The sequence below is a fragment of the Cetorhinus maximus genome, chromosome 8, assembly GCF_964194155.1.
Source record: "Cetorhinus maximus chromosome 8, sCetMax3.hap1.1, whole genome shotgun sequence".
Taxonomy (NCBI): domain Eukaryota; kingdom Metazoa; phylum Chordata; class Chondrichthyes; order Lamniformes; family Cetorhinidae; genus Cetorhinus; species Cetorhinus maximus.
This window is the reverse complement of record NC_135886.1, coordinates 3,908,234-3,935,741: the sequence shown is the minus strand read 5'-3', so window position 1 is coordinate 3,935,741 and position 27,508 is coordinate 3,908,234. Positions and strand designations below refer to the sequence as shown.

The 27,508-nt window shown below is 41.9% G+C and overlaps 1 protein-coding gene across 4 annotated transcripts in view; it reads right to left on the bottom strand.

Annotated features, from left to right (window-relative positions):
- Positions 1-281: 281 nt before the first annotated feature.
- Positions 282-27,508, bottom strand: part of LOC144683375 (solute carrier family 26 member 9-like) — a 103,930-nt gene continuing 76,703 nt past the window's right edge. For 3 of the 4 annotated variants that reach the window (XM_078546326.1, XM_078546327.1, XM_078546325.1), the window contains exons 15-21: positions 25,272-25,364; positions 22,971-23,081; positions 21,611-21,883; positions 19,200-19,254; positions 14,057-14,202; positions 7,583-7,660; positions 282-1,657 (exon numbers count right to left, since the gene is read on the bottom strand). In XM_078546326.1, the coding sequence (XP_078402452.1) occupies positions 1,604-1,657; positions 7,583-7,660; positions 14,057-14,202; positions 19,200-19,254; positions 21,611-21,883; positions 22,971-23,081; positions 25,272-25,364 (810 nt within the window). In that variant the 3' untranslated portion in view covers positions 282-1,603. The remainder of the gene's footprint in view (positions 1,658-7,582; positions 7,661-14,056; positions 14,203-19,199; positions 19,255-21,610; positions 21,884-22,970; positions 23,082-25,271; positions 25,365-27,508) is intronic. The other variant, XM_078546328.1, reaches the window with a different exon arrangement.

The following is a 27,508-nucleotide window of genomic DNA, read 5'->3' as shown; positions in this document are numbered from 1 at the left end:
GAGGCAGTGGCTTGGTTTTAGGTGCTTTACCCAAGAGCCAACACCGACATGTACTGTATATTCTCTCTGAGAATTTCAGTGTTTACTTTTGAAAGTACTGTCGGCAGATAAATCAGCTGTCAAAACCATGTTAGGTATGCAGGATTTGGTGATCCTCTATCCATTTCCATATTTTACCAAATATTTAGGATCTAAAGCCACAGAGGCCAAATTGGGAATAAAAAGACAGACTTCCAATTATTATTTCGCAGCACTTCTTAAAAAAAGAATGCCAAGTTGGATACTGGTAATATATTATATTTATTAATATATCATTAGCATACACTAGTATTTATCAGTTAAATAACAATTGCATGTATTTCACAGTGGAGTGCAATAAAACATTCATTTATTACTTTAAGAATTATATACTTCATAATTATGAAGATGAAAAACCCTACCCTATTCCTGTATTGTCAAGATAACTTACATTGAGATGTCACAGCCATGCATTAAATGCACTTGTGTCACTAAAGGTGGGGGGAATGGCACAGGAGTGGGTTTTGCTTTTCTGTACGAGAGGCAGCAGTTTGCTCTAGATAAACAGTGACTATGGGGCTTAATTAAGGACATTCAAATTAACAATCATGTAATGTTAAAGGAATGAAGAATGGACCTTAGTTAAGCCATATTCCATTCTTTAAAATGCCGTTTGCTACACTGAACCAAATAACTTAAATTTCCTCAAGGAACACAAATTGTCCCATGTTACTTCTGTGTGTCCAATTTAATGTTAAAAAAAACATTTAAGCTGCTACTCTGCAATCATCCTGAAATGCTCTTCCAAGTTGCTTAAAGGATGAACGCATTCTTTGGTTGTATTCATGTTGCTGACCCATACAAACCAGGAAGGCCCCAGGCTTAATTCCCAGTCTGTCCTGAGTTAGCTGATTTCAGATTGGGCACTGCATCTGCATTCAGTGCCTGGGCCTAAGAAGGGAAAAATGTCAGCCAGGGTTACTGGTCCTTATTGCTATCCACTGACTGCTACTGGAAAGTGCATTTGGGTGTCTTGTTGTTTTCACTTCTCTTACAATGGCACTACATCCCGTTTGATCACTGAGCAGCACAATGCTTTATCTGACACCCTTACATGATTTGGTTAAGACTTCATGTTGTAAGTGATCTTAGGTTGGAGTTTTTCCCATGTTCCTGAACACGTCCTAAAAAAAAACATTAGCATTAAAAGTGGGAGCCCCTACTCTCAGCATCTCTTCACAGAAAGGAGAAGTATTGGCTGTACAAGGGCTGGGACATGGTTAACTAAGTACAATAGTACGTATTTTCACATGTGCCAAATCAAGACATTCCACGCAAGTATGAGAAGACTTGTCCAATCATTGTGTTTTAAATAAGAAATAGCATACTACAACCAAGAAAAAGATGCACACTTTAACTAATAACTGGTGCCTGCACATTTATGCCCTTTTCCACATCAGTTAGTGTATCAGAAGCCAGTGCAAAGCACTTTACAATACACATTTGCCAAGTTATTTGTTCTGAAAGCTCTTGTGGCTTCGAGTGCAAATCACTTGCATTTGATCTTCAGCACTTCCGAATTTGTTCACAGGATAGTATGGTCCCCAACGCTATTATCAAACATCGTTCCAAACATGACCTATAGAAGAAGAAGAGGGTGAAGACTTTAAGTACAAAATGCATTTATAGTCTTTATTCAACTACTGCACAATTGTGTGCTCTCCTTTCTTTGGAAGGGAGACAGAAAAACGCAGCTTAACTTCCTGTCAAACCCACAATTTAATAATGCGTTAATGTTCCAGTATCCAATAGCAGTAGCTACTGGCAGTCTTTTTAAATGCCCCACCATCTGAAATAGCAGTATTTTCGACAGGCTGTGTAAATATTCCAATGATCTAATGCATATGGAATCACAAGTTTTATAAATAAGAGGATAGAGTTCAAAAGTGAAGAGTAATCCTAAATCTATACAAATGATTGGTTATGACAGAATTGGAATATTGTATCCATTTATACTTGCACTCTACTTTAGGAAACAGATCAAGGTTATGGAGAAGAAGATTCACTTGGATAATATCAGGGGTGGGGGAGCTTTAGTTATGACAAAAGACCAGAAAAAATGTTATTTTTCACTAGAACGGAGAGGGTTAAAAGGAAATCTGACAGAGGTACTCAAAATTATAAGTCGTTTTAGTAAGGTAAATAGGGTAAAATATATTTCCACCGGTCGGTGAATCAATAACCGATAACTGGAAATTTAAGATCACCACCAAAATAATGAAAGAAGTTAAGAGAATTTTCTTTTTATACAGAGGGTTATTGGGCATCAGAAACAGTGGTGGAAGCAGAATCCATATTGCATTTAAAACGATATGGCTAAATGTTTATAAAGGAGAATTCAGAAAGGTCTGGAGAAAAGGCAGCAGAATGGGATTGAGTAAAGGGGTCTCTTCGAGCATCAGTGCAGATGTGTTGGGCTTAAATGGTCTTCCACTCTGTGATAAAATGGTTATATCTAAATCTGACATGAACTTGATGGACAATGGCACCAACTTATGGAAGAGTAAAGCGCTCCATACCCCAGCAATAAAAGCCTTGAGCTCAGGACTAAAAGAAGAATGTTAATTTCCTGTTCTAACTTTTTCTCAGAACACCCAAGCTGTGGTACTTGGTCCATCTTCAATCCTCTCTTCCTCATACTGTCTGCAAGCTTTGAAAACTGAAGATCGGTGTGGCCTCGTGAGATCCTGATTCATGTTGTTTCCTCTTCTATTACCAACTTTGGTGTTCTTTAGTGTGGCCCTTGTTCTTTACCTGACTTTATGAACAACGATGAAATTTTTTTGCGCATGCTATCGGAAAATTTAATATAATGAGTTTACTGAAGATGCCCAATTAATAATAGTCTTCTGCAAATTGAAGCTGAAAAACAAGTAAGAGTCAGGTCTATGCACCGTAAATTGGTGGATTAATGCATTGGCCATGGGATGGCAGTGCATGGATATTCAGATGGTGAGATTAGAATTGCAGCAAGGCTCCCTTGAGACAGTTGAGAAGGGAAGATCTTGCATTTATATAGCACCTTTTCTGTTTTCATAATGTCCCAAAGTGCTTCACAGCCAATAAGTCACCTTTGAAACGTAATCACTGTAATGACATAGGCAAATCCTGCAGTCGATTAGCGAGGTCCCACAAACATTAAATGGGACAAGTAGTTGTTTAAACTATTTTTGGTGCTGTTTGTTAATTGAGGGAGAAATGTTGATCAGGACACCCTGGATCAACTCTGCCCTCCTCTTCAATTAGTACCATAGGATCTTTTAGGTCTATCAAAGCCAAAAGGTTAAAAGTTCAAGAGCCACTCCAGGGTGACACTTGAAAAGTCCTAAGGGATACTGCATTGTCAGAGGCACTATCTTCCAGAAAAACTATTGAACCAAGGCTCTGTGCCAGTGGATACTAAAGATCCCATGGCATTATTGCTGTGCGCAAATTGGCTGATGTGTTTTCATATGTCGCAAAATTTTTATGAATTTTTATGTATTTCATTCATTGGATGTAAAGCATTTTGCGGTGCGTAAAGCTTAAAATCATCTACCATAGAAAAATAACTCTGATGTTGAAGCAACTTTGTTGCTATCACCACTAGATGGTCCATCAGTTTCTGAATAACTATTAAAAAATACTGTTATCTAGAAGTAAAAGCTTTAGAGAGGCTAGTAGCAACACAAAGGGGTCTTTAGATAACTAACAAGTATTAATCTGATTAAAAGATCATACAATAAAAGTTATGTGCAACTGTCTTAATCATTGCATTATCAATAGTGCAGAGAAGTAATGGAACTACTAATATCTTGGCTTATTTTGAAACTGTTCTACATTAAACAGAAATGCCTGTTGGCAGAAGGCAAGCTCTGCCTCAACATTTTACTTTAATTTCCATTGTTGATCCTTGCAGAATCTTGCAAACAAATAAGAATTGATCTTCAAACAAGTGTGCTCTAAATTATGTTCTTGTCTCCTGTTTTCTCTCTAATGTCTATCCTCCTGATAATCAGGACTATTAGGTAGCCCAGATCCATCCCATCAGCCCCCAGTATATTGCCAGGTAACCATTCCTCCCATGAGACTAGAGAGTGTCAGCAACTTATTCAGCTTGTGTAGTGGTGATGATGTTTTGCTTGCAAAGTAATTACAAATGGAAATCTTGGTCAACTTTAACCTCCTTTTCTCCCCCCCTTTATTCTTTCATGGGATGTAGGCTTTGCTGGCCAGGCCAACACTTGTTGCCTATCCCTAATTGTCCTTGAGTGGCTCGCTAAGCCATTTCAGAGGGCAGTTAAGAGTCAACCACACTGGTGTGGATCTAGAGTCATATGTAGGCCAGACCACGATAAGGGCGGCGATTTCCTTCCTTAAAGGACATTAGTGAACCAGATGGGTTTTTAACAACAAAAAGTGATAGTTTCATGGTTACCACTACTAAGGCTATAATCCACGTTTACTAATTGAATTCAAATTCCACCATATTATTCTCCTTCAAGTCTTACTTTCCTCAAAAATGCACTGATTGACTCTATTTCCATAACCTCTTGTGGTAAACTTCTCTGATATCAAAGTTTTTGTAGGAGTAACGTAACAATATTGTGCAAGGGTTTTAAAAATCTATACCGAGTGTTGATAGGTCTAAAGAAATCCTAATCTAAAAGCTAGCAAAACAAATCACCAAATCTTTGCAGTTTTGGGAGATCGAGTTGACATATTGAAGACGTGGGGGTTAATTTTCCCTCCCATGGGGTGTGACTGGCAGGGAGAGACTAGATCATGAAGGCATGTTTGCCATACAAATCTCAGCTGTTAGGAAAGTCCCCTTCAAGGTTCTGTGGGAGGAGTGTATCCGTGAAGCATCACGCAGGCTTATGTCAATTCCAAGAGGGCCAGCAGCCCTGCCTTGGCTCAGATAGCGGCTCATTGGAAGAAGCAGTGTTATGTGAACAAATTTCTCCCGTTCTAAATTTAGCTCAGGTTCGATATTTGGACAGAAGAGAACAGGAAGACCCCTTTTCTTAATCAGGACCAGGCTTGGATTTGAAATTCCCCGTTTGATAGTCAGCCAATCTTGCTCAAGGCCGGAAAATTGTGCTTTGTTATCGAATTAAAATCTGAAAAGGCAGCTGAAGCCTAATGGTCCATGTCCACTTATGGCCACAGTCAATATTATCTGCTGAAGCTTTTGTAGTACCTCATATATGCTGGAAGATTAGCATTCAAAAGGAAGAGTTCAAACATCTTTGACAAAGATTTAGCATTAAATATTATGTTAAATATTATGGTTGGCTATTCAGGGGTAGAAATTCACCTTGGACAGTGGTCGCACCACTGAATATCAGATGTTGCGTAGAACGGGTGACCAATCGGATACTGCCTATTTCACGCCACTGCCCGGGATTAATTTCTACCCTGTTGTATATTTTATGTCTCAGGTCCATGCGGAGATGACACACCAGCTTCCATGTGTATTACAGATTTTATTCACAGTGCTTTAAAATGTCTACTGCATGCTTCAGCTCTAGCTTCCTGGGTATCCCACAGTTTTGTTTACTTTTGTCTGACTCCATATCCAGGCTTAACCAATCAAGAAAAATGAACGTCAATAGTAAACGGACTCACGTAATCAAACACAGAAGAATCGAACCATTGAACACTACATACCCCACAGTGTTTAGATATGATACAACATCTATTCTACCCTTCTGATTCTATGTGGGTTTATGATGGTTTGTCGGTCTTGTCACATGTGACAATGGCAGTAGGGTTGTGGTACTTCCACAGCAAACAACACATAATTGTATCAAATATAGCAGTTGGGTTCAAACTAGGGTCCTGTGAACCTCCAAGGGCTTCTAGGAGGTCAGTGAAATCATACGAAAGTGCTAACTGCCAGCCTTAAGGGTGAGTGGCCCCTCAGGGCACCTTGATCAAGAGAAAAGAAATGAGTGGCGGGTTTGGTATGAGCTGCTAGGTGGAAGCAGGGGGCAGCCACCAGACTTGCGATGCAAAGTGAGGTGTCTGTCTCACAGAGGGAGGAGCGAGGCTGGTGATGGAGGTGGGCGCCAGGTGGGTTTAGCCTTATTGAAGGGAGGGGGAGTTTTTAAATATTTAAGCACTATTTAAACTCAAAGAAAAGCTGCCAAGATACAAGTTCAAGTTTTGTCTGAAAATGGAGAATGACTTCTAAGTGTCATTGTCAAACATCACGCCCAGGATAGACAGATTCTGCAATGAGAAGGAGACACACTCCTTTCTCAGAAATCGATAAGTAAATAACTGTTTTCTTAAAAACATTATTAAAACACTCCTAACATGCAGCATTTTCATATTATGAGTATTATATGTTATTATGATTTAGACTTGCCAGGGTGGGGTGGGGGGTCCATGATGACCAATCCATTTGGAAAGGGATCTTTCAACCAAAAACATTTGAAAACCACTCGAATAGGCAACATTCAAGCCTGCAAGTATACCGAGGATCCTGGCTTTGGGAGTCATGAGAAAAGGGGCCAGAGACATCAGAAAAAAATATTGCTTTCTGCTGGGCCTGTATGAGAGCTCGGTGGTTCCAAGATATTGTAAGAAGGGGCCTGGGGGTGGGGAGAGTGGGGAGAGGAAGTAGCACTGGAAGGTTGTGAGTCTCCATTGTACTTCTGGAGACCAAACAACAGTGTTTTTTGAACATTGTAGTATTCAATCGTTCAATTGTTCGGTTTATGATTGTGTGTGCCTGTTGACTCTTCCCTGCTCTGTGTGCTATTAACCAAGCCTGGGTGTGGTTACAGAAAAATAGAAAGCAAACTAAAAGCAAGAAGCTGGAAGCATGAGCGAGGAGACATTTTAAAAGCATTGGAAATAAAGTTCCTACTTAGGCATAGAAATTGGTGTGTCATCTCTGCATATCTCCGATGCATAAAACACAACAGACATGGTTCTCAATTAATGAAGCGAAGAGGAAAAGGGAATTTGGTGACTAAGGGCCTGCAAGTTAAATATTAATGCATTGTGGAATTGCATGTGACTAATGGCCTATTTATCCTGAAGTGGCTCTCCTATTCTGGGTTCAGTCCTGCTGCTGGTGAAACTGTTCTTGCAAAGACAAGTTGACTTTTAAACATCCGTGCCAGCACAATCTTTTAAAAGTGGCCATATTCTTTAATGCTGTTACTTCTCCATGGCGGTAGTTTAACTGCTCTGGCCATATGTACAGTTTATCCGACTCTGTTCCCAGCCTCGGTGTTTGCACTGGAGGCTGAGGTAGTGGGGCAGTGGAATGACTCAATATGGCTTCTGGCTGGACCTGGAATGTCTCCAGTGGCATTAAGTAGTTGCTGCCCACACCACAGGAGAGTTGGTGGTGAGTCCCTAGTATGAGTGGATGGTCAGTGGGGCTCAAGAATGGGAGGCTCGCGAAGAAGGGAATGCAGGATCATTTGCCCTTTTCCACATTCTCGATGAATGTGAAGATTAATAGTGCTTGATGGCCAACTGCATTGGCTTCAACAATCCTCACCTGCTCCAAATCCTGATCATTATCATTTTCATCACTTGACATGTCCTCATTAATATAGACTGCTGCCGCACCAGACACCTAAAGAATAACAAAATTATTACAAACTATGACTAGCCATTCAATTAAAACAGTTTTTTTTGAAAGTAGATAAACTGGCAGACAGAAGGGGAGCTGAATTCTATTGCATAATGACTCCTGCTTGACATGGTACTACAACACCCTGTAATTGGCTGGTTCTATGGAATCGTCTCCAATGACCTCACTGTAGGGATGTCAGGGTCCTGCGTGCAATGGAGAAACTGCACCCCAGCTACAGTCCATTCAATATTTGTTGACTGAGCCACTTTCTGCAGTTTGGTCAGGGGAGGTCAGCACAAGCTAACAACACAGAATTCTTTATGCTACCTCAGGACACTCACTGCCTCAAATGGACAGCCAGCGCTCCCTCTCATGGATATTTATGTTTGCCAATGGTAGCACAGGAAAAAAAATCTTCAACCACAACATGAGTCTCCTCAAAACCAGAGGCACTAAACGTTGCCTAATTTACCTTATAGTGTTACCCACTGAATGCAGGCTCCCTGTAACCAGAGTGTTGTCAATGTAAGTGCTTAGTCCAATATTGATTTCCACTAAACTGTGGGTCTCTGCTGTTCTGGGAGGGCATAGAGATTATCCAGCACTTTAAAAGCAGAGCTCATATTTAAACCCCTCCATGCCCTCACCCCTCCCCATTTCTGTCTCTCCTCCAGCCCTGCGACCCTCAGACCTCTGCTTTTCTTTAATTCTGGCCTCTCATTCATCCTGAATTCCTTTGCCCCACTATTGACGGCCGTGCCTTCTGCTCTCTAGGCCTTGAGTGCTGGAATTCTCTCACTAGCCCTCTGCACATCTCCACCTTCCGTCCTTCCTTTAAGACACCCTTTGGAACCTGCCTCTCTGAACAACTTTGTGACCACAAAACCACGAAACATTCGGCAAAGGTTTTCATACAGTATTCTGACTTACATTTACCCTTCCCGTGGACAGTTATACATATATTTGTTAATGATTTAACCTTGGCACCACAGTATGGCAAACATCACTTCAGTTAGCTGATAAAAGGCTGGTACAATTCAGTGCCGTTGGGTATAAATTATCAGGAACGTACGAGTGTACACAGTATGACACTTCAAACATCAAACAGAAGGAGCAGCGTACCAGAAACACGTGTTATTTCATATGAGGAATCACTGTTAATCCTTTAATTTTCCTATGAAGTTAATGAGGGACATTTTGCATCTTCTGACCTAGTGGAAAAGCGGTAGCGGGATATGACCTGTCACACTACTGGTTCCCAGGAGTCGGAACTTGCATTTGTATGGCACGTTTCATGACCTCAGGATTTTCCCAAGAGCCTGACAGCCAAACAAGTATTTTTGACGTGTAGTCACTGTTGTAAGAGAATTGCGGAGGCCATGTTTTGCACAGCATGCTCCCAAAAGCAGTAATGTGATAATTATTTCAGTGATGTTAGTTAAGAGATGAATTTGGGCGAGGAGAACTCCCAGCCTTTCTTTGAAATAGTGCTGGCCTCCGCTGGAGAGGGCCTCAGTTTAACCTCTCATCTGAAAGATGACATATCCAGCAGTGCAGCACTCCCCCACCACTGCCGTGGAACGTCAGCCTAGATGATGTGGCCAAATTACTGGAATGGGGCTTGAACCCATGACCTTCTGAGTCAGAAGCGGGCGTGTTACCACTGAGCAAAGGCCTGTTTTGAAGTTTTTTTTTAGGACCGAGAGGATTAGTAGTCCCTCAGTGGGCTCCATTAAAAACAACCTGGGCCAGTGCTGTACGAAGTCCCCCACACCCTCACTGGGCACCCCATTGTTGTCCTTGAGACCATCCCGTCTTCAGATGCACCTCCTTGCAGGCCCGGAGGTTGGCCAGTATTGAGCCAGCTGGACTGCCCTACAGCAGATGCTTTCCACCCACAGCTCGCCAGTTGTATCTAAATGAAGCTTGCATTTCAAAATGGACCAGGTCTTTTGTTGGAACAGGGCAGTCAGTTGGCATTTTCCACCAGTTGTCCTAACATCATGGTGGCATAGTGTTAATATCACTAGACCCGTAATCCAGAGGCCCAAGTTATGCTCCAGTGACATAGGTTTGAAACTCATCAGGACAGCTGGTAGAATTTACATTAAATTAATAAATCTAGAATACAAAACTAATCTCAGCAATGGTGACCATGAAACTATCATTGATAGTTGTTAAAAACCCATCTGGTTCACACTATGCTCCTTTAGGGAAGGGAATCGGCCAGTCTTACCTGGTCTGGCCTCCATGTGACTCCAGCCCCTCAGCAATGAGGTTGACTCTTAACTGCCCTCTGAAATGGCCTCGCAGTTAAAGGGCAATTAGGGACGGGCAACAAATGCTGCTGCTCACAGCCCGTGAAAGAATAAAGAACTCAGGGGAGGAGATGAGGTGAATCTACCCCAGTGTTTCCCTCCCTGTTTGATGACCCCTGCCTCTCACGTGTGATTAAAACATAATCTGACTTATTAATTTATGCGTTCAAAAAGGGGAAAGTGCTGGAAAAATTCAGAACAAGGTCTTTTTTTTAAACCGATGTTGGTAGGTTTGCAGTTGCAGTTCCAGCATTTTCAGTTTTTGTTATTTGAAGTTTGTTTCAAAAATTTCTATTGATGTACTCCGCTCCATGCAAACACCCAGGCACCAGGTCACTGCAGAGAGAATTCCCAGTCAGGGTCTGCAGGTAGATTTTGAGCGGCCTCTCACTATTTTGAGTGTCATTGCCATGGAAACAGAAATTTTGCCTTTTTAAATTTTGGCTAAGGCTAAATAAATTGAAGAAAATGCCGACAGCAGTTAATCCCTTCCCAAGGTGGCGTAGACATTCCATGTGCTAATACTAATTAAGTGACTGCATTAATAAGTAACTCAGTGTCTGTGAAAGATACTATGGGCTGGATTTTCAAAGGGTCTTGGGATCGGGACCTGATGAGGGCGCAATTCTTTTCTTTATTCATTCACGGGCTTCGCTGGCTGGGCCAGAATTTATTGCCCATCCCTAGTTGCCCTTCAGAAGGTGGTGGTGAGCCGCCTTCTTGAACCGGTGCAGTCCCTGTGGTGTAGGTACACCCACAGTGCTGTTAGGGTGATCCAGGATTTGACCCAACGACAGTGAAGGAAAGGTGATTTATTTCCAACTCAGGATTGCGTGTGGGAACTTCCAGGTGGTGGTGTTCCCATGTGTCTGCTGCCCTTGTCCTTCTAGATGGTAGTAGTCATGGGTTTGGAAGGTGCTGCCTAAGGAGCTTTGGTGAATTCCTGCAGCGCTTCTTATAGATGGTACACACTGCTGCTACTGTGTGGTGGAGGGAGTGAATGTTTGTGGATGGGGTGCCAATCAAGCGGGGCTGCTTTGTCCTGGACAGTGTCCAGCTTCTTGAGTGTTGTGGGAGCTGCACTGACCCAGGCAAGTGGAGAGTATTCCATCACACTCCTGACTTATGCCTTATAGATGGTGGACAGGCTTTGGGGAGTCAGGAGGTGAGTTATCTGTTGTAGGATTCCTAGCCTCTGGCCTGTTCTTGTAGCCACAGTATTTATATGGCTAGTCCAGTTCAGTTTCTGGTCAATGGTAACCCCCAGGATGTTGATAGTGGAGGTTTCAGTGATGGTAATGCCATTGAATGTCAAGGGGCGATGGTTAGATTCTCACTTGTTGGAGATGGTCATTTCCTGGCACTTGTTATTTGCCACTTGTCAGCCCAAGCCTAAATATTCAAAATCACAGTCCCAGAGATCGACCAGGGATCCCAACACCTGTGGAACAGTTTGTAATTTTAAAATGGCCAGCGGAGCAGGGAATATGAAACCTGCTCACCACTACTTAATGGTCTCTTAAGCTCCTTAAGGAACTTGTTAAGGGGCCTGTCTGTTGCAGAATGGAATTGGTTCATGTCTGAGAACAGGTGCTAGGTTCACCGCGGGGCCAAATAAAATACGTTTGTCCTTGCCTTAAAACTGTTTTTTAATGGAACCACTTGTGCTGGTGCTATAGCGCTTTTCCTTCATTTTTTCTGCATGGCCTCTTTCATCCCTGTTGACGCTGCTGGCCCTCTGAGGACCTGCCTGTTCTCTTCGGCAAGACAGCAGCAGCCTCCAACATGGCTGCCGCCTGCCTTTGTCGCTGGCACCAGACAGGCAGCTCCTGCCTCCTGGGGGCACTTGGCACCACTAACTGGGTGCCAATTGCTCGCCTCCTGGCCTATTAGTCCATTTGAATTTAAGCAGCTGAGGCACGGGGTCAGAATCAGGAATTCATCTGGCTGCCGGGTTCTTAAATCCCCTTTGAAAACCCAGCCCTATATTTCTTTCTTTCAAAGCGGTGTAGTACTGGTTAGTGGAGATTTAATACAATTGCCCTTTCCTTTGCATGGGGTAAATAAACTGGAATTTGTTATTCTAACTTTCACCAATAGGTGGTGGTCAAGTTTAGAAACCTGTGTTGGGGCTGCTCTGTGACCTATGATTGGTTCACGAGATACACTCATATTAAAGAGGCTATCTGAGCTCTTACGAGCTACAATCCTAGTATAGCATCAACCAGTAAGTTCTTGAATGAAGACTTCCATCTCTCCTATTCTTGTAGTAGGTCCAATTATTCCTTTTTAATTATTCTTTGTATAAAGAAACTCTTCCTGACCACAGTCTTGAATTTGTTTGCCAGCAAGTTGGTGCTATGCTACCTTTTCCTACCAGTGCTTTTCACTATGCTTTTCTGTACATTTAATGTCACCGTTGCCTGCTTTCAAAGCGGGACGCCCTCAATTACTCTAACATACCAATGAGCTTCAGTCTCATGATTCATCCCTTGCAGGGATTGAATATTTCTCTTGTTTTTTGCTGAGCAAAACTGGATACAGTACACAGATTATGTAGGTTTTCTTACAAAGCTCAGCACCTCTTGCACAAATCTGGTGCTAAAATTGTTCTGCCCACTTACACATTTTACCTAACTCCATTTGTAGGTCCCCATGCCTCCCGTGTTTGATTTGAACTTACTTTGCCCCCGCCCCACCCTAGTATGGGGTCGTCTACAAACATTTTACCACTGGCATTGGGTGCCTGAGTTCAGGTCATTGATGTAATCTAAGGGCTAGATTTCCAACCACATACCACTTTATTTGTTCAGCACTGTCACACTGTGAAATACACAGCTGTGTACTATTTGTTCAGTGTCGTTAGGTGAGATCATTTCAATGACTTTGAGTAGTTGTGTGTGCATTGTGTCAGAATGGCAATTTCCATTTACACCTTAAAGTTTATTTATTCCTCTCAGACACTGGGGCTGCTTGAGTAATTTCAGACACTGCTCAGTGTATTCGTTTTTTAGGTTAGGGCATATTTCATATAGTTGCTCAATATAAATTTTATATTTTAATCAAAAAGTGAAAACATTTTCCATTCGTTTATTAACTTTTGTCTTTTAAAATTAGTTTTGAGGATATTTGTTCGAGTTAGTGTGCATTTTTGTTAACATTTTATCCATCAGATTTCTGTTACTCTCACTCTTTTCCTTCATCCCCCTTGCCCTCTTTTCATTTTCTATCCTCTCCAGCCCCATGTACAGCACACGCCAAACTCTCAGACAGGAATATGGATAGGTGATCTGGTCCCAGGGCTCTGCTAACGTCTCACTGAGTAGGAGCAAGAAACCTGTAATCCCCTCGAGCTTTTAGACCTGTTAATTGAGACAGGCCATTTTCATCCACCGCCCTTTATAAGCAACTTGCTCATTTCACCCAATTTACAATTTAGTGAAAGAAAAAATTTGCAATATTGTTCACTCGGTGTTACCTGGTGCTAAATCGGGTTCCAAAACAGCCCTAAAAATACTTCAAAAAAAGTAAAATTACTAAGGGGATTAATTGGATTTATTTGATACAATAAGTGATAATACTTCTTCAAATTTCTCAGACAAATATCACCACCTTCAACACCTCTTTGACCCTTTTGTCTGTGACATCTTTTGATTATCTGCTCATCTCCACAATCACCACACCCTCAACGTCTCTCCCACCACCCCCCCACCTTAAACCAGTTTATATTTCTCCCTTTTCCTAACTATGCTTCAGTTCTGCCGAAGGGCCATGGAGGCTCGAAACGTTAACTGATTTCTTCTCCGCCGATGCTGCCAGACCTGCTGAGTTTTTCCAGGTAATTCTATTTTTGTAAGTGATAATACTTGGCGAATGTAAGGCGGTGATCTAATGGGATGAGGCACATAAACCAAACCCACTAAATTTACAGCATTGTCTGACCCCCTGGATTTAAATCATTTTAATTTTGTTATGAGGAACCGTCATAATCTGTTTATTCGAGCGTAAGGACTAAAGCATTCTTTCAAATTTTAAGATGTAAACAAGAAGTCTTGGGGAAAAAAAAAATGCTCTTTACTTTTTCCTTGGCTGCGTCCTGTCTGTTTTCACTCGCCTTTGCCAATGTGTATAGGACAGCATCGTGCACTGAAATGAAGAGGCAACTGCGTTCTATCCCACCCTCATCGAACATTCCACCAGTCTCAATGTCTTCATACACTTGATCTGTTGCACAAAAGTAAAAGAAATGAAATTAGAAACGGACATTATGACTGTTTTCAAAAGCAGTAAAGTGAATCCCTCTTAAAAGGCCTCATGTCTTCAAAAAAAAAACCCTTTTTCTTCTTTACGCACTCTTGCAGTGTGTTTATGCAGAGTGATACCATTATCTTTTCAGTGGCGGGCACCATGCCTCACTCAATCGACAAGGTCACCGGGCCGAGTAATGCCAAATGGCTGAGGTGATGAGAAGCGTTTCTATCAGATCTGGGCTGTGGTAACTCAGGAAGATTGCCAACCTGGAATAGTAATTGAACCTAATTGAGGAAAACAATTTGCAGAGCTTTGGGGGAAAGCGCAGGGTAGTGGGAATAATTAGATAACTCTTTCAAAGAGTCAGGACAGGCATGCTGGGATGAATGGCCTCCTTGTGTGCTGCATCATTCGATGTTGCTCGTTCAGTTGTGGCAAAGCGGAATTGAACTAAAGCTCAGGTGAATTTTGAATCCATGTTTAGGTGTTGGTTTTTTTTCAATTTAGCTGCCCAGAATTTTGGGGATGGGCCAAACTTTCTACAGTGGAAATAGATTGTGTTTCGATGGAGTGACTTGAACGCTGATGAATGATCCCAGATCAGTATATTTTTTTTATCAGATAGTTAGACAGGCCTAAGTTCACAGAGTTATAAAATGATAGGGTATTATGGTTCTCATCTGCTCAGCTTCTATTGCTACTGAATTTTCCTTGTCTATATTAGGAGAAGCTGAAGCCATGGAACCCACATTATGCTAACATGAATAAAACAGAATGAATTACGATGTGAATTCTAATAAAGGGCATAATATTCACAATTCTATTCCTCATATGCCCCTTATTGCCATGTTTTTTTTTAGTGATTTTGCCCATTGTTTTTCAGAATTGTCTCTTCTCAATGACTGAACTCGGCAATAAATTTAACGGTTGCTTCTTTAATCACTAATTTCACTGGTTGGCTCATTATGTTGGGAAAAACTCACTTCAAAATGGCAAAGTTCATGATGACAGATTGGAAGATCTTCAATAGGCATTGAAAGATTAAATAGCCTGGGACTTCTCTCTCTTGGTAGGATAGATGTAGGTGATAAGTTTCCATTTGCAGAGGAGATGAGAGTTATTGGGGGCCATAAATATAAGATAGCCAGAAATAAATCCAATAGGGAGTTCAGGAGGGACTTCTTTACCTAGATAGTGGGAAGAATGCGGAACTTGCTACCGCAAAGATCAGCTGAGCCGAATGTCACAGATGTATTTAAGAGGAAGTTAGATAAACACGTGAGGGAGAATGAATTAGAAGCTTCATGTGGAGCATAAACATCATCATGGAACTGTTAGGCAAAATGGTCAGCTTCTGTATTGTAAATACTATGATGCTCCAGATAATCACTGATACAGATCAAAATACAGAGATAATTGGCCTCTTCTTACAAGTGTAGCTATGCTTTTAAAAAGCTATTGTTTGTTTTATTTTTGTGCTCATAAAGATATGGGATTTTAAGACCAGGAAATGGAAGATTACCCTAGTGTGAAGCACTCCAGGTATAACACAGGCTAGAGGTAGGGGCTTTCTGCTCTACAAAGCAATGTGCCTTGATTCTTGTTTCAATGAGTAACTCCAATATAACAGTGTGGCATTTCCACCAGCCAGATCGGGAGTTGATACCAGGAAAGGCAAGTACAACTCTGCTGTGAGCTTTTTCTCACTCGATTGTATTGGCTTGGTCACCTACAGCCAGCAATGGTTTAAGCCACTGAAATTCCAGAAACTTACCTTACTAAGGGCTCTAGAATAAGCATTTGATGCTTCCAAAACATTATTAAGTGATTGTTCATGAGCAAAGTTTTACAAATGGTGAGTAACTATGACTAAATCTTGTAGAGTCAGACCATAATAATGGAGTGCCAGGACATTTCCAGTCTAGCAAGGCACATGTATTTACTACATAATGTATAAATACATAATAATTGTTCCACTATCAATACTGATGAAGTAATATAGTGTGTAAACAAGTCAATAAAACACACCCACGCTAATGCTGTGGTCAAAGGTGTTTAATCAAAGTGCAGGAGCCATTTATTGCTGAAAAACCCTCTGATAAGGGTAGTCATTACTATTAGATTAGAACAAGTTTAAAACTGAAACCTGCTAACATGTCATAAATTCATTGGCATGAGAAGGTGAAATGCTAAGTTGCTGAACAGCTTAACATTCATATGACTCGGTTCTGACATTGTGATTGGCCCACGATTAAGCGGTACAGCATAATTCAGTGTATAGAATCAGCTTTTTTCTAAAAAAAAAGTGCTGAAATGATCACTATATCCTTTGTGTTTATTAGGTCAACTCTGTTTCAATTGATCTGATGTGCAACATTGCTTCAGAATGCCAGTGCTCAGTGACAAAGACAAATTACAGGTCTCCCTTGCAAGGTGCGGTGAATGTTCACATTAGAACATTTTGTTATTTTCATCCTCTGCCTTTCGATGCCTGTGGTTTCTTTTTATTTGTTCTCAGGATATGGGTGGTGTTGGCAAGACCAGGTTTACTGCCCATCCTTGTGTTAGTAGTGAGCCCCTTTCTTGAATTGCAATTGTTTTTGCGTGAAGTGTCGGGCGTATATTGTGGAACTGAAGTCACATATATGGGCCAGACTGGGAAAAGGTGACCAGTTCCCTTCACTGAAGGTGAAGGGAGGCAGTTAAGGACAATCTGCAGCATTTGTGACAATTTGTTTTTTGTTTATTGGTATCAGCCTAGCTCACAGATTACTTGGTTTATATAATTCAATTTCGCAAGTTCGCATTTAAATTCATGACACTGGAGCTTCATAACCAGGGAGCTTTCAAACCAAAACATGGCCCCCACTGCCCACATAGCCAAGTCCTGGATGCTGAGTGGAGGTTAAGCTGCTTCTCCACAGGGAAAGAAGAAAAACAGTAAGAACAGTAATAATGTGCCTTTTTCTACTGAGTATATGTGACAGATCCCTGCTTCCAAGCCTTTAGCAATGCTGCTCAAGACGACTGGAAAACAGAAGACAGTCTTATTCCTGTTTTCTTTCCTTCCTCATGAAGACATGGTTGACTTCTATACAAAAGGCCAAGGTCAGGAACTTGCTGTGAAGAGAACGGTGGCCCTGAACCCAAGTCCTATTACTTCACCGTGCAGGACATTGATGCTTCAAGGTACTGTACAACTTTGCTGTTGTTATTGCATTTATTATTAAGTCAAGAATGGTATGGCGAGCATACACCCATTGCACAAAACTCTCTCTAATTCAGAAAATGTTAGAAATATTCGACAGGTCTGGCAACATCTGTGGAGAGAGACCTTCATTGTCCTGCATTATCCTGGTAATCCAGAGACCCAGGCAATGCTCTGGGGACCGGGGTTCGAATCCCACCACGGCAGGTGGTGAAATTTGAATTCAATTAAAAAAATCTGGAATTAAAAGTCTAATGATGACCATTCTCGATTGTTGTAAAAACCCATCTGGTTCACTAATGTCCTTTAGGGAAGGATATCTGCCATCCTTACCTGGTCTGGCCTACATATGACTCCAGATCCACAGCAGCGTGGTTGAATCTTAAATGCCCTCTGAAATGGCCTAGTAAGCCACTCAGTTCTCAAGGACAATTAGGGATGGGCAATAAATGCTGACCTAGCTAGCAATGCCCATGTCATATGAATGAATTTTTAAAAATGTTAACGCAGTTTCCCGGTCCACAGATGCTGCCAAACCTGTTAGTATTTCCAGCATTTACTGTTTTTATTTCAGATGTCCGGCATTTGCAGCATTTTGCTTTTGTATATGTAATTTAGGGCTGATTGGTATCAAATTGACTCAGAGGCTACAGGCTATTGTGGGAAGTGAAAATTGTCACACTGATGCAGTTGAGAATGCTGTACTGAGCTTGGGTTTAGTCGGGTATCATGAAGAGGTATTAATGTCTATAATGTTATTGGAAATTATTTTCAAATTGGAATTGTGGTAGGGTCTGTGTCTATGTGTGTGCCTGTGTGTGTCTCAATTGGATTAAAGCCAGCTAGTCTGGGTGCTTTGGTGTATAGTAGTTTTGAGATGTTAATTAGGTAAGCGTAAGGAGGTGAAGGGAAAGTGTAAATTTGCATTTTGTTGAATAAAGCATTCAAAAGAATGAGTAAAATCTTGCACCTACCTGGGAGGCGCCAGGCAATGTATTTATATTACTAATAAAATTGATGGAATGAAGGATTCTTGTTTGGAGAGGTAAAATTGAAAACAACCTACTAATACAATGGAAAATTTACATTCAAAGGGGAAGCTAGGTATAAACAGAAAGGAGTTTGTGTGTGTAGGTCTGAGGCATTTAAGATCTAACTAGCCTGTAAGCCTACAACTGTGTCTGCAAAGAAACCAAATTACAAAGAACCTCATTTTGAATTTGTAAGGTCAAATGTGCTTTGCCTGGTGTCTATTTACAGTCTATGGGTTATTGTTGCCTTGGTGAAGATTTACCTGGGAGTGATTAATTTGGGGACTTGTTTAAAAGTTATTATGGTAGTAATTTGCAGACATGTGTATGTGTTTAATTTGTTGTTGAATTAATAAATGTCTAATTTAGTTTTATATAAAAGCCTCTTGAGGCTTGGTGGTTTTATTCCTGGATTCAGAGCTGCATCTCAAACAAACCAATTGAAAACAACAACAGTTGTTCAAGTTTCCCTTTGGGATTTAAACAACTCGGCCTTTACCAACTGCTGTGTCATAACATCGGGTTTAATTGGAGAAGAGGAGAAGAAATGTCTAATCATGCTATACTTTATCTGGGAGCAGTTGACAATAATGCTGGATGCTCAGAATGGAAATGTAATATCCCCCAACATGGACATCCTCACCTTGATGAGCACAAACCAAATCTGATAGGAATCAATGTTACATCATTTACAATTTAAGTGAAGACATTTTAGTTATAGATGGTCTCACCTCGTATACCAGCCAGATAAATTGTCACGCCAATTTTCTTGTAATTTGAACACATCTGCATAAACAAAAGGTTCCAAAAAAATCAGAAGATGAAATTCTGCAGTAAGTTAAACAATCCAACATAGGAAACACAAGATGAAGTGACTTTTTCTTTTGGCCACATAGCTTCATTTGCATTTTATATCATCATTTTATCCTTTCCCCTTATTCTCCCCTCTGCCAATTCCAATAAAAACATCAACTGGTCATTCATCACATTGCTCTTGTGGAGTCTTGCTGTGCACAAAATGGATCTGCACTTGCCTAAGTAACACCAATCTCTCGACATCAAAATAATTCATTGTGCGTGAAGTGATTTTTGATGCGATGAAGCAAAATATAAATGATCCTATATTTGCCTTTTTACATCACATTCAAAGTTCTATATTTTAAAGTTTGTTGTTCAAAAAAATTCAATTAGTAAATTGAAAAGCCTTACAGGATGTTTTTAAATGGCAAGGGATCAGCAGAACACAATGAATGTGATTAATTAAATGGGCAGAGAGAATAGTTTTCATTATTAAGCATGATCATTGCTCAATAATCTTTTAGTGAAATATGTTAGCAAGCAGCACAACAGAAGGTACTTTTCACTGAAACAACCACAGCGTCCATTTTTTAAATTTTGTTTTTCTCTATTCTTCTGCTGATTTCTCCTGTATATTTTCCTGTGATTATATCAGTCTGAACACAACCAGAAAAAAGTCTGGAGAGATTTCGGAGGTTATAAGAGTATGGGAAGGGAAATTTGGCAGATTGCTACCTGAAATTCTGGCTGGGAGGTAAGGGCAAGTTGTAGGAATTTGGGAAAAATGGGTCCCGCTCGTCGACGTGTAAAATAACCCGTGGTGACATGGGGCATGAGTCCCGACGTCACCATGCGTCATTCCGATCTTCAGTTCGGCAGGCGTACTCCGGAGTCGGCTGAGCGCCTGCCGAACTGTCAAAGGCCTGTTAAGGCCATTTAAATACCAGTTCAACTCATTAACAGGGCTGCCCACCCAATCTTAAGGTTGGCAGGCAGGCGAAGAGCCCAGGCGGCTTTAAAAGTTTAATAAAAATTTTTATTAAAATTCATTGACATGTCCCAGCTCATGTGACACTGTCACATTCTCCCCCAGGGGTCCCCTCCCCGCTTTCTTCCACACCTCCAACAACCCTGCCGAACCCCACCATCAGGGCATTTTTCTGCCTACCTTATATTAATGTAAGAAGTTGGAGCAGGAGAAGGCCATATGGTCATATGGCCTCAAGCCTGCTCTGCCTTTCAAAAAGATCATGCTAATTTTTTACTTCAACTCTACTTTACTGCACTATCACCATATCCCTTGATTCTCTTAATGTCCAAAAATCTACTGAGCGCAGTCTTGAATACGCTCAAAGACTGAGCGGGGAGAAAATTCCAAAGATTCACAACCCTCTTGAGTGAAGAAATTTCTCCTCATCTCAATCCTAAATGGCTGACTCCTTATCCTGAGACTATGAACCCTAGTTCTAGACTGCCCAGCCAGGACAAAACACCTCTCAATGTCGACCATGTCAAACCCTTTAAGAAGTTTATGAGATCATGAGATTAAATGAGTTCTTCCAGGAATTTCATCCACTGTTAGGGCACCAATGCAACTCGTTCCCTGATTGTGTCCCATCCCATTTTACTAGAATAAGGCAAATAATTGGGAGGGGATCACTTACCTTTGGCCTGAAGGCAACATGGCCGCACTCAGAGCTGAAGGAATGTTATTTAAGTTTTGTCTTCAGCTCAGATAGGGCCTTTGGGCACCTAAGACAAAGTGGCTGTGGACCACTCTTCCTTTCAAGTATTGATAAGGACAGTGCCTCTTGCAGGTACGAGACACCTGTTCTGGCTATGCAAGTGACTCCATCCTTGCAAGTAGAGTTGGAGTTGATGACTTTGGGCAAAGCCGGGCAGGGATTTTATTCTTGTGCCAGTGGAGCCAACACCTGCGAATTTCAGTGCCCAAGTTTCATCCCACTGCTGCATACAGTGCAAAACATTATACGATTAATTCTGTGCTACCAGAGTGGAAACAGGATCAGAGATAGATCTACAATATTATAGCCATGATTCTCTAAACAATTATAGAATTAGTCCTTATATTTATGTTTTCAGTTTTCTCTAAGAATGAATAGTTTTTTTTGCTGGCTATGATTTATTCTCTTAGAATTTGTTCCTGTACTTTTCCCTATCATTCTCTCTATTTCCCTGTTGGCTTCCCTGATTCCTTATCCTCCTTTCCTTATCCAAACACCAGATGATTTCCCTGTGAAACACAGAAGTTCCTGCAGACATGGGAGCACAGTGATGGGATAGGACGGTGCTTGCATTTCAGTTGGCTAAAGTCGATACTTACCTTTCCTAGTACTTTAATTCCCATAAGATCCACAAAACAGACTCCGCTCATGTCCAAGATAAGGGTGTGCGTGTCAATTATGGGGTGTGCAAGTTTAATGGGATCTTCAGTGTTCTCCACATCTATTGCAGGTTTCTGCGTTCCCTCATGTAATCCATTCGGGGTGTTGACTGTGATGTATGATATTCTGGGAGCTTCACCCACTGAGTTATTATTACAGTCCATGGATGCTTCAGCATCCACCTCTTTAACCAACTCCTGTAAGGACACTTGCTGTAAAACACACAAAAGAAAGAAGGGTTTAGTGAAACAAGAGAAAACAAAATGCTGGCAATACACAGCGGATCAGTCAGAAAGGACGGACAAACCCTTTAATGGATTTGGAACACAGGACAGGAAGAGGGGAAGGAAGAACTCAATACAGGAGGTATCGGTAGAACAGTTTCTAACTGTTCTCATTGCTGATCCCATTCTAGTTAATCTCTTTCGCACCTTGACATCCTGCTTAGAGCATGGTGCCCAGAGTTGGCTGCAATACTTCAGCTGAGGCCTGACTGGCGATTTGTAAAGGTTTGATCGAACTTCCATGCCTTGGCAATGTCCACCTTGCTGAAACCAAAGCAGGGATTGCAGGTGACCCAGCAAATAAGGTAGGGATCTGGAGAGAAACTCTGAATGAGACTTGTACATCTGCTTGAAAGGTTGGCCCTGATTTTATCTCAGATTGGCGGGGTGGGGGTGGGGGTGGGGGTGGGGGGTGGTGAGGGTATGGTTGAGCTGGGTGCTGGGAGCAGTGGTGGGGACTGAGCCAGCAGACAAACTGTGCTGACCAGGGCAGTGTGCTCTGTACCTCCATCAACCTCCTGCCTGGACCCAGCAGCTTGTTGGCAAGTGGGAGTGAAATGTTGGGTGGTAAGAGGCATCCACCAGTCACCAAAGCCTCAACACCCTGGTAATCGGTAAGTGGTTGGGAAGGGATCAGGTTTGGGGGCAGGTGGGAGAGGTGGGGTGGCAAAGTCTAGGGCAGGAACAGCCCTAAGCTTTCAATGAGCTGCATTCTCACTAAGGATCTACCTGTGAAACGTCAACAAGCCATCATCTCCATGCAAACAGAATACCAGGCATCCCTTCACACTCCTGCTCCTGAGAAAAAATTCAGTCCTGAAGAGGTTAAAACTTCAAATTACAACTTCCTCGGTTTAGTTACGAAGGGGCCTGCCGTGTATTTCCCCCATTTGTAACTCTTTTTCTTTTGAATGTGGCAAGAGTTGGTCACGCTACAGAGATCGGGATCTTCATGCAGTTAATTGCACAACTTTGCTTGGCAGTCGTCTATTGACGCAATTACACCCACTCTTACCTTGGTGCAGAGATTACTTTGTCTTCTGGTATCTATTTCCCGTTCCTCCCGTTTCACAGCTTTGAGGTACTTTCTCTTGGCTAATAAAACCTTCACTGGGTCAAATCCCGACTGTAAGAGAGAAAGAATCACTCAGCTGTGGTTTAACAAGAAGAGATATCCTGTGTTTCATTATGGAGCCTATCTTTTTTATATTTACTATTCCATACACCCAGACACACACACGCTCCAGACCATTCCTCCCAACCCCCAACACACATACACGCGCGCAGACACAGACACAGACACAGACACACACACAGGGACAGGCAGCCAGTATAAGCCAAAGGAATATGTTCAGCTTTGCTCTGTAAGTGCTGTGAATGCATGCAAGTCAAACAGGATAATTGAAATCTCCTGTCACGGTTGTTGAAGGCTCTAAACATAAAGCATTTTTAACTTGGAACAGATGTACAAATCCAATGGATGTTTTTGGAATTAATGAATGTTTTGAGATGTTAAAAAATAGGAGATTGCAGGAGATGACCCATCGGTGACGGGAGCGTATAAACTGAACATTACCACATGAGCAAACGGGGATAAGGTGGGGAATGGGACTAGATGGAATGCTCTTTCAGAGAGCCAGTGCAGATTGATGGGCCGAATGGCCTTCTTCTGCTCAGTAAAGATACTGTGATACTGTGATGAATAAAGAGGGAAATTGGAAGAGTTTGATCACGAGATGTTAGTAAAATGCATTACAATGAGTGGCTATTGATACTATAATGTCACTTAAAAAGGAATTGAGTGCGTATTTAAAAAGTGACAATATATGACAGTGTGGAGAAAGACACAGCAAATGGATTAGAGAAGAGAACTCCAGTTTGAAAAGCTAGGGCTAAAGAACAATGGGCTAAATGGTTTTGTTCTATGCTGTTGAATCTATGATCACTGAATCCATGAGTTCATAATGTCAGCTGTGGCTGAGTGGTTGGCAGTCTTGCCAGAAGGTTGCGGGTTCAAATCCTATTCCGGAGGCTTAAGTATACAGAATTTTAGCTGACACTCCAATGCGGTAGTGAGGGAGTGATTCACTGTTAGAGTTGCTGTCTTTTGGGTAAGGCATTAAACTGAGGTGCCCTCATGGAAATGATTCAATGGCACTATTTGTTAGAACAGCGGGAAGCGAGGGGGGATGGTGGAGTTCTCCCTGGTGTCCTGGCCAATATTTATCCCTTAACTAAGGCCACTAAAGCAGATTATGAGGTCTCGCTGTTTGCAAATTGGCTGCCATGTTTTCTATATTGCAGAAGTGGTTACACTTCAAAGTGCTTTATTGGCTATAAAGTGTTTTGGGACTATATAAATGCAAGGTGTTCTTTTCCATTCCTCTTTCTGTGTAATCCTCTAGGTGATGGTTTGTTCATGAATTACGCAGCTAGTTAACGTTCTGTGTTTGCTGCTTGCGATGATAAAGGGAGGGGGGGAAGTCCATTTTATGATCACCTTAACATTTTTAGCACCAGTGAATTGAGGAAATGATCATTTATGCTGGCAGAAAGCTTGGAGGATTTCCTGGTTTGTAATGTTCGGGTATTTATGTCACGCATAGGATAACATCAGGCCAATGACTTACAGTGAGTGCGGAAGTCAAATTGCATTTTTAGTATCTACTTTTCAAGGGCTTATCCAAGTGGTTTTGGGGATTGAATTTTACAACTTTGTCCGTTTATTGTGTGAAGCCCATAAACACTTGACACTTCCTGTTAGCTCAGGTGTGGAACTGTGGGTTCTGCAGGGGAAGGACACGTGTAAACATAAGCAACTGAAGCAGACAAACAAAAAAATATATAAACTCAAGTAGTCTTTCAGATGTCCCACACTGCGTGCTAGTAATTTGAAGAAATCCCAAAGGACAAATTCAAAATCTGGTGGGATTGAATAAATTCTGTAGGGCAGCCAATCATAATGCAGAGGCCAGACCTCAAGGCAGGACCTATCGGATCTTAAATTCGGTTCCAAATGTATTAATGCTGGAGTAGGATAAATGCCATGCTAAGGGAAGGGAGCACAGAAGATTAGTTAGGGATTTTGCAGTTTTGCTTGATTCACGACTGGAGGTGCCAACCCCCAATTTACAATTCTCTCGAGATCAGGCAGGTGGAAGAGGTTCCATGGGAGGTCTCGAGTTCAGGATCACAAGTTATATTGTATTTCTGATTCTTTCTGGGCATTTAGAATGCCAATGTTTCTACGTATTGAATTGTTGTCACTTGAATCTCTTTTACCGCTTCAAAATTAAAAAGAATGTAGATATTTCACCTTTTTAATCACTTTTTTCCTGAAAAATTCCACATTTGCAAAATACAGCGGGGAGCAGTAGGTTATAATTTTTATTCCACTGATTTCTTTTGCCTGGAAGAGGAATGCAATAATCACTCAGTTACTAATTAAGGATTTAAAAAAGATTGTACAACAAATAGGTCAATGATTCATTCATAAATTTATTAATAATTTATTAATAATACATTATAAATAAACAGTAAGCTGATTCGTGTAATATACTTGGGATAATAAATAACACCGCTGGACAAGTAGACTACGACTAAAAACAGCTGCGCAATACTCCAAGAACAATCCCTCTAATATCGCGCTGGATTTTACATGATCCCATGGGTGTGTTTTTGGCAGCAGGGAGGGGAGGCACATAAAATAGGCTAGGCCACCACCTTTCTGCCCACCCCTGAACTCACCCCCATAAGACGCTGGGTGCACGAGAGCCTAAATCAGTAGTCCACCCGCCATATATACATAAATGATTCAAGGTAATTTAGGCTTGTTAATGTGCCTGTTGACCTGAATAATCACAGAATCACAGAATCACAGTGCAGAAGAGGCCCTTCAGCCCATCGTGTCTGCACCGACACGTGACAAACACCTGACCTACCTACCTAATCCCATTTACCAGCACTTGGCCCATAACCTTGAAGGTTATGACGTGCCAAGTGCTCATCCAGGTACTTTTTAAAGGATGTGAGGCAACCCGCCTCCACCACCCTCCCAGGCAGAGCATTCCAGACCGTCACCACCCTCTGGGTAAAAAAGTTTTTCCTCACATCCCCCCTAAACCTCCTGCCCCTCACCTTGAACTTATGTCCCCTTGTGACTGACCCTTCAACTAAGGGGAACAGCTGCTCCCTATCCACCCTGTCCATGCCCCTCATAATCTTGTACACCTCGATCAGGTCAACCCTCAGTCTTCTCTGCTCCAACAAAAACAACCCAAGTCTATCCAACCTCTCTTCATAACTTAAATGTTTCATCCCAGGCAACATCCTGGTGAATCTCCTCTGCACCCCCTCCAGTGCAATCACATCCTTTCTCTAATGTGCCAAACAGAACTGCGCACAGTACTCCAGCTGTGGCCTCACCAAGGTTCTATACAACTCCATCATGACCTCCCTACTTTTGTAATCTATGCCTCAATTGATAAAGGCAAGTGTCCCATATGCCTTTTTCACCACCCCACTAACATGCCCCTCCAATTTCAGAGATCCATGGACACACACACCAAGGTCCCTTTGTTTCTCAGAACTTCCTAGTCTCATGCCGTTCATTGAATACTTCCTTGTCAAATTACTCCTTCCAAAGGGTATCACCTTACACTTTGCAGGGTTAAATTCCATCTGCCACTTATCTGCCTATTTGATCATCCCGTCTATATCTTTCTGTAGCCCAAGACACTCAACCTCACTGCTATCCACCCAGCCAATCTTTGTCTCATCCGCAAACTTACTAATCCTACCCCCCGCACAGTCATCTATGTCGTTTATATAAATGACAAATAATAGGGGACCCAGCACAGATCCCTGTGGTATGCCACTGGACATGGGCTTCCAGTCACTAAAGCATCCTTCTGTCATCACCCTCTGCCTCCTACAACTAAGCTAATTTGGAATCCACCTTATCAAATTACCCTGTATCCCATGTGCATTTGCCTTCTTTATAAGTCTCCCATGTGGGACCTTGTCAAGGCTTTGCTGAAATCCATATAAACTACATCAACTGCACTACCCTCATCTACCCACCTGGTCACCTCCTCAAAAAATTCAATCAAATTTGTGTGCAATCATTAGCGAACATGCCCACTTCTGACATCATGATGGGAGGAAGGTCATTGATGAAGCAGCTGAAGATGGTTGGGCCGAGGACACTACCCTGAGGAACTCCTGCAGTGATGTCCTGGAACTGAGATGATTGACCTTCAACAACTACAACCATCTTCTTTTTTGCTAGGTATGATTCCACACAGCAGAGAGTTTTCCCTCTGATTCGCACTGATTTCAGTTTTGTTGGGCTCCCTTATGTCACACTCGGTCAAAAGCTGCCTTGATTTCAAGGGCAGTCACTCTTACTTCAAATCTGGAGTTCAGCTCTTTTGTCCATGTTTGAACCAAGGCTGTAATGAGGTCAGAAGCTGAGTGATCCTGGCAGAACCCAAACTGAGCGTCAGTGAGCAGGCTATTGCTAGGCAAGTGCCACTGTTAATGACTCCTTCC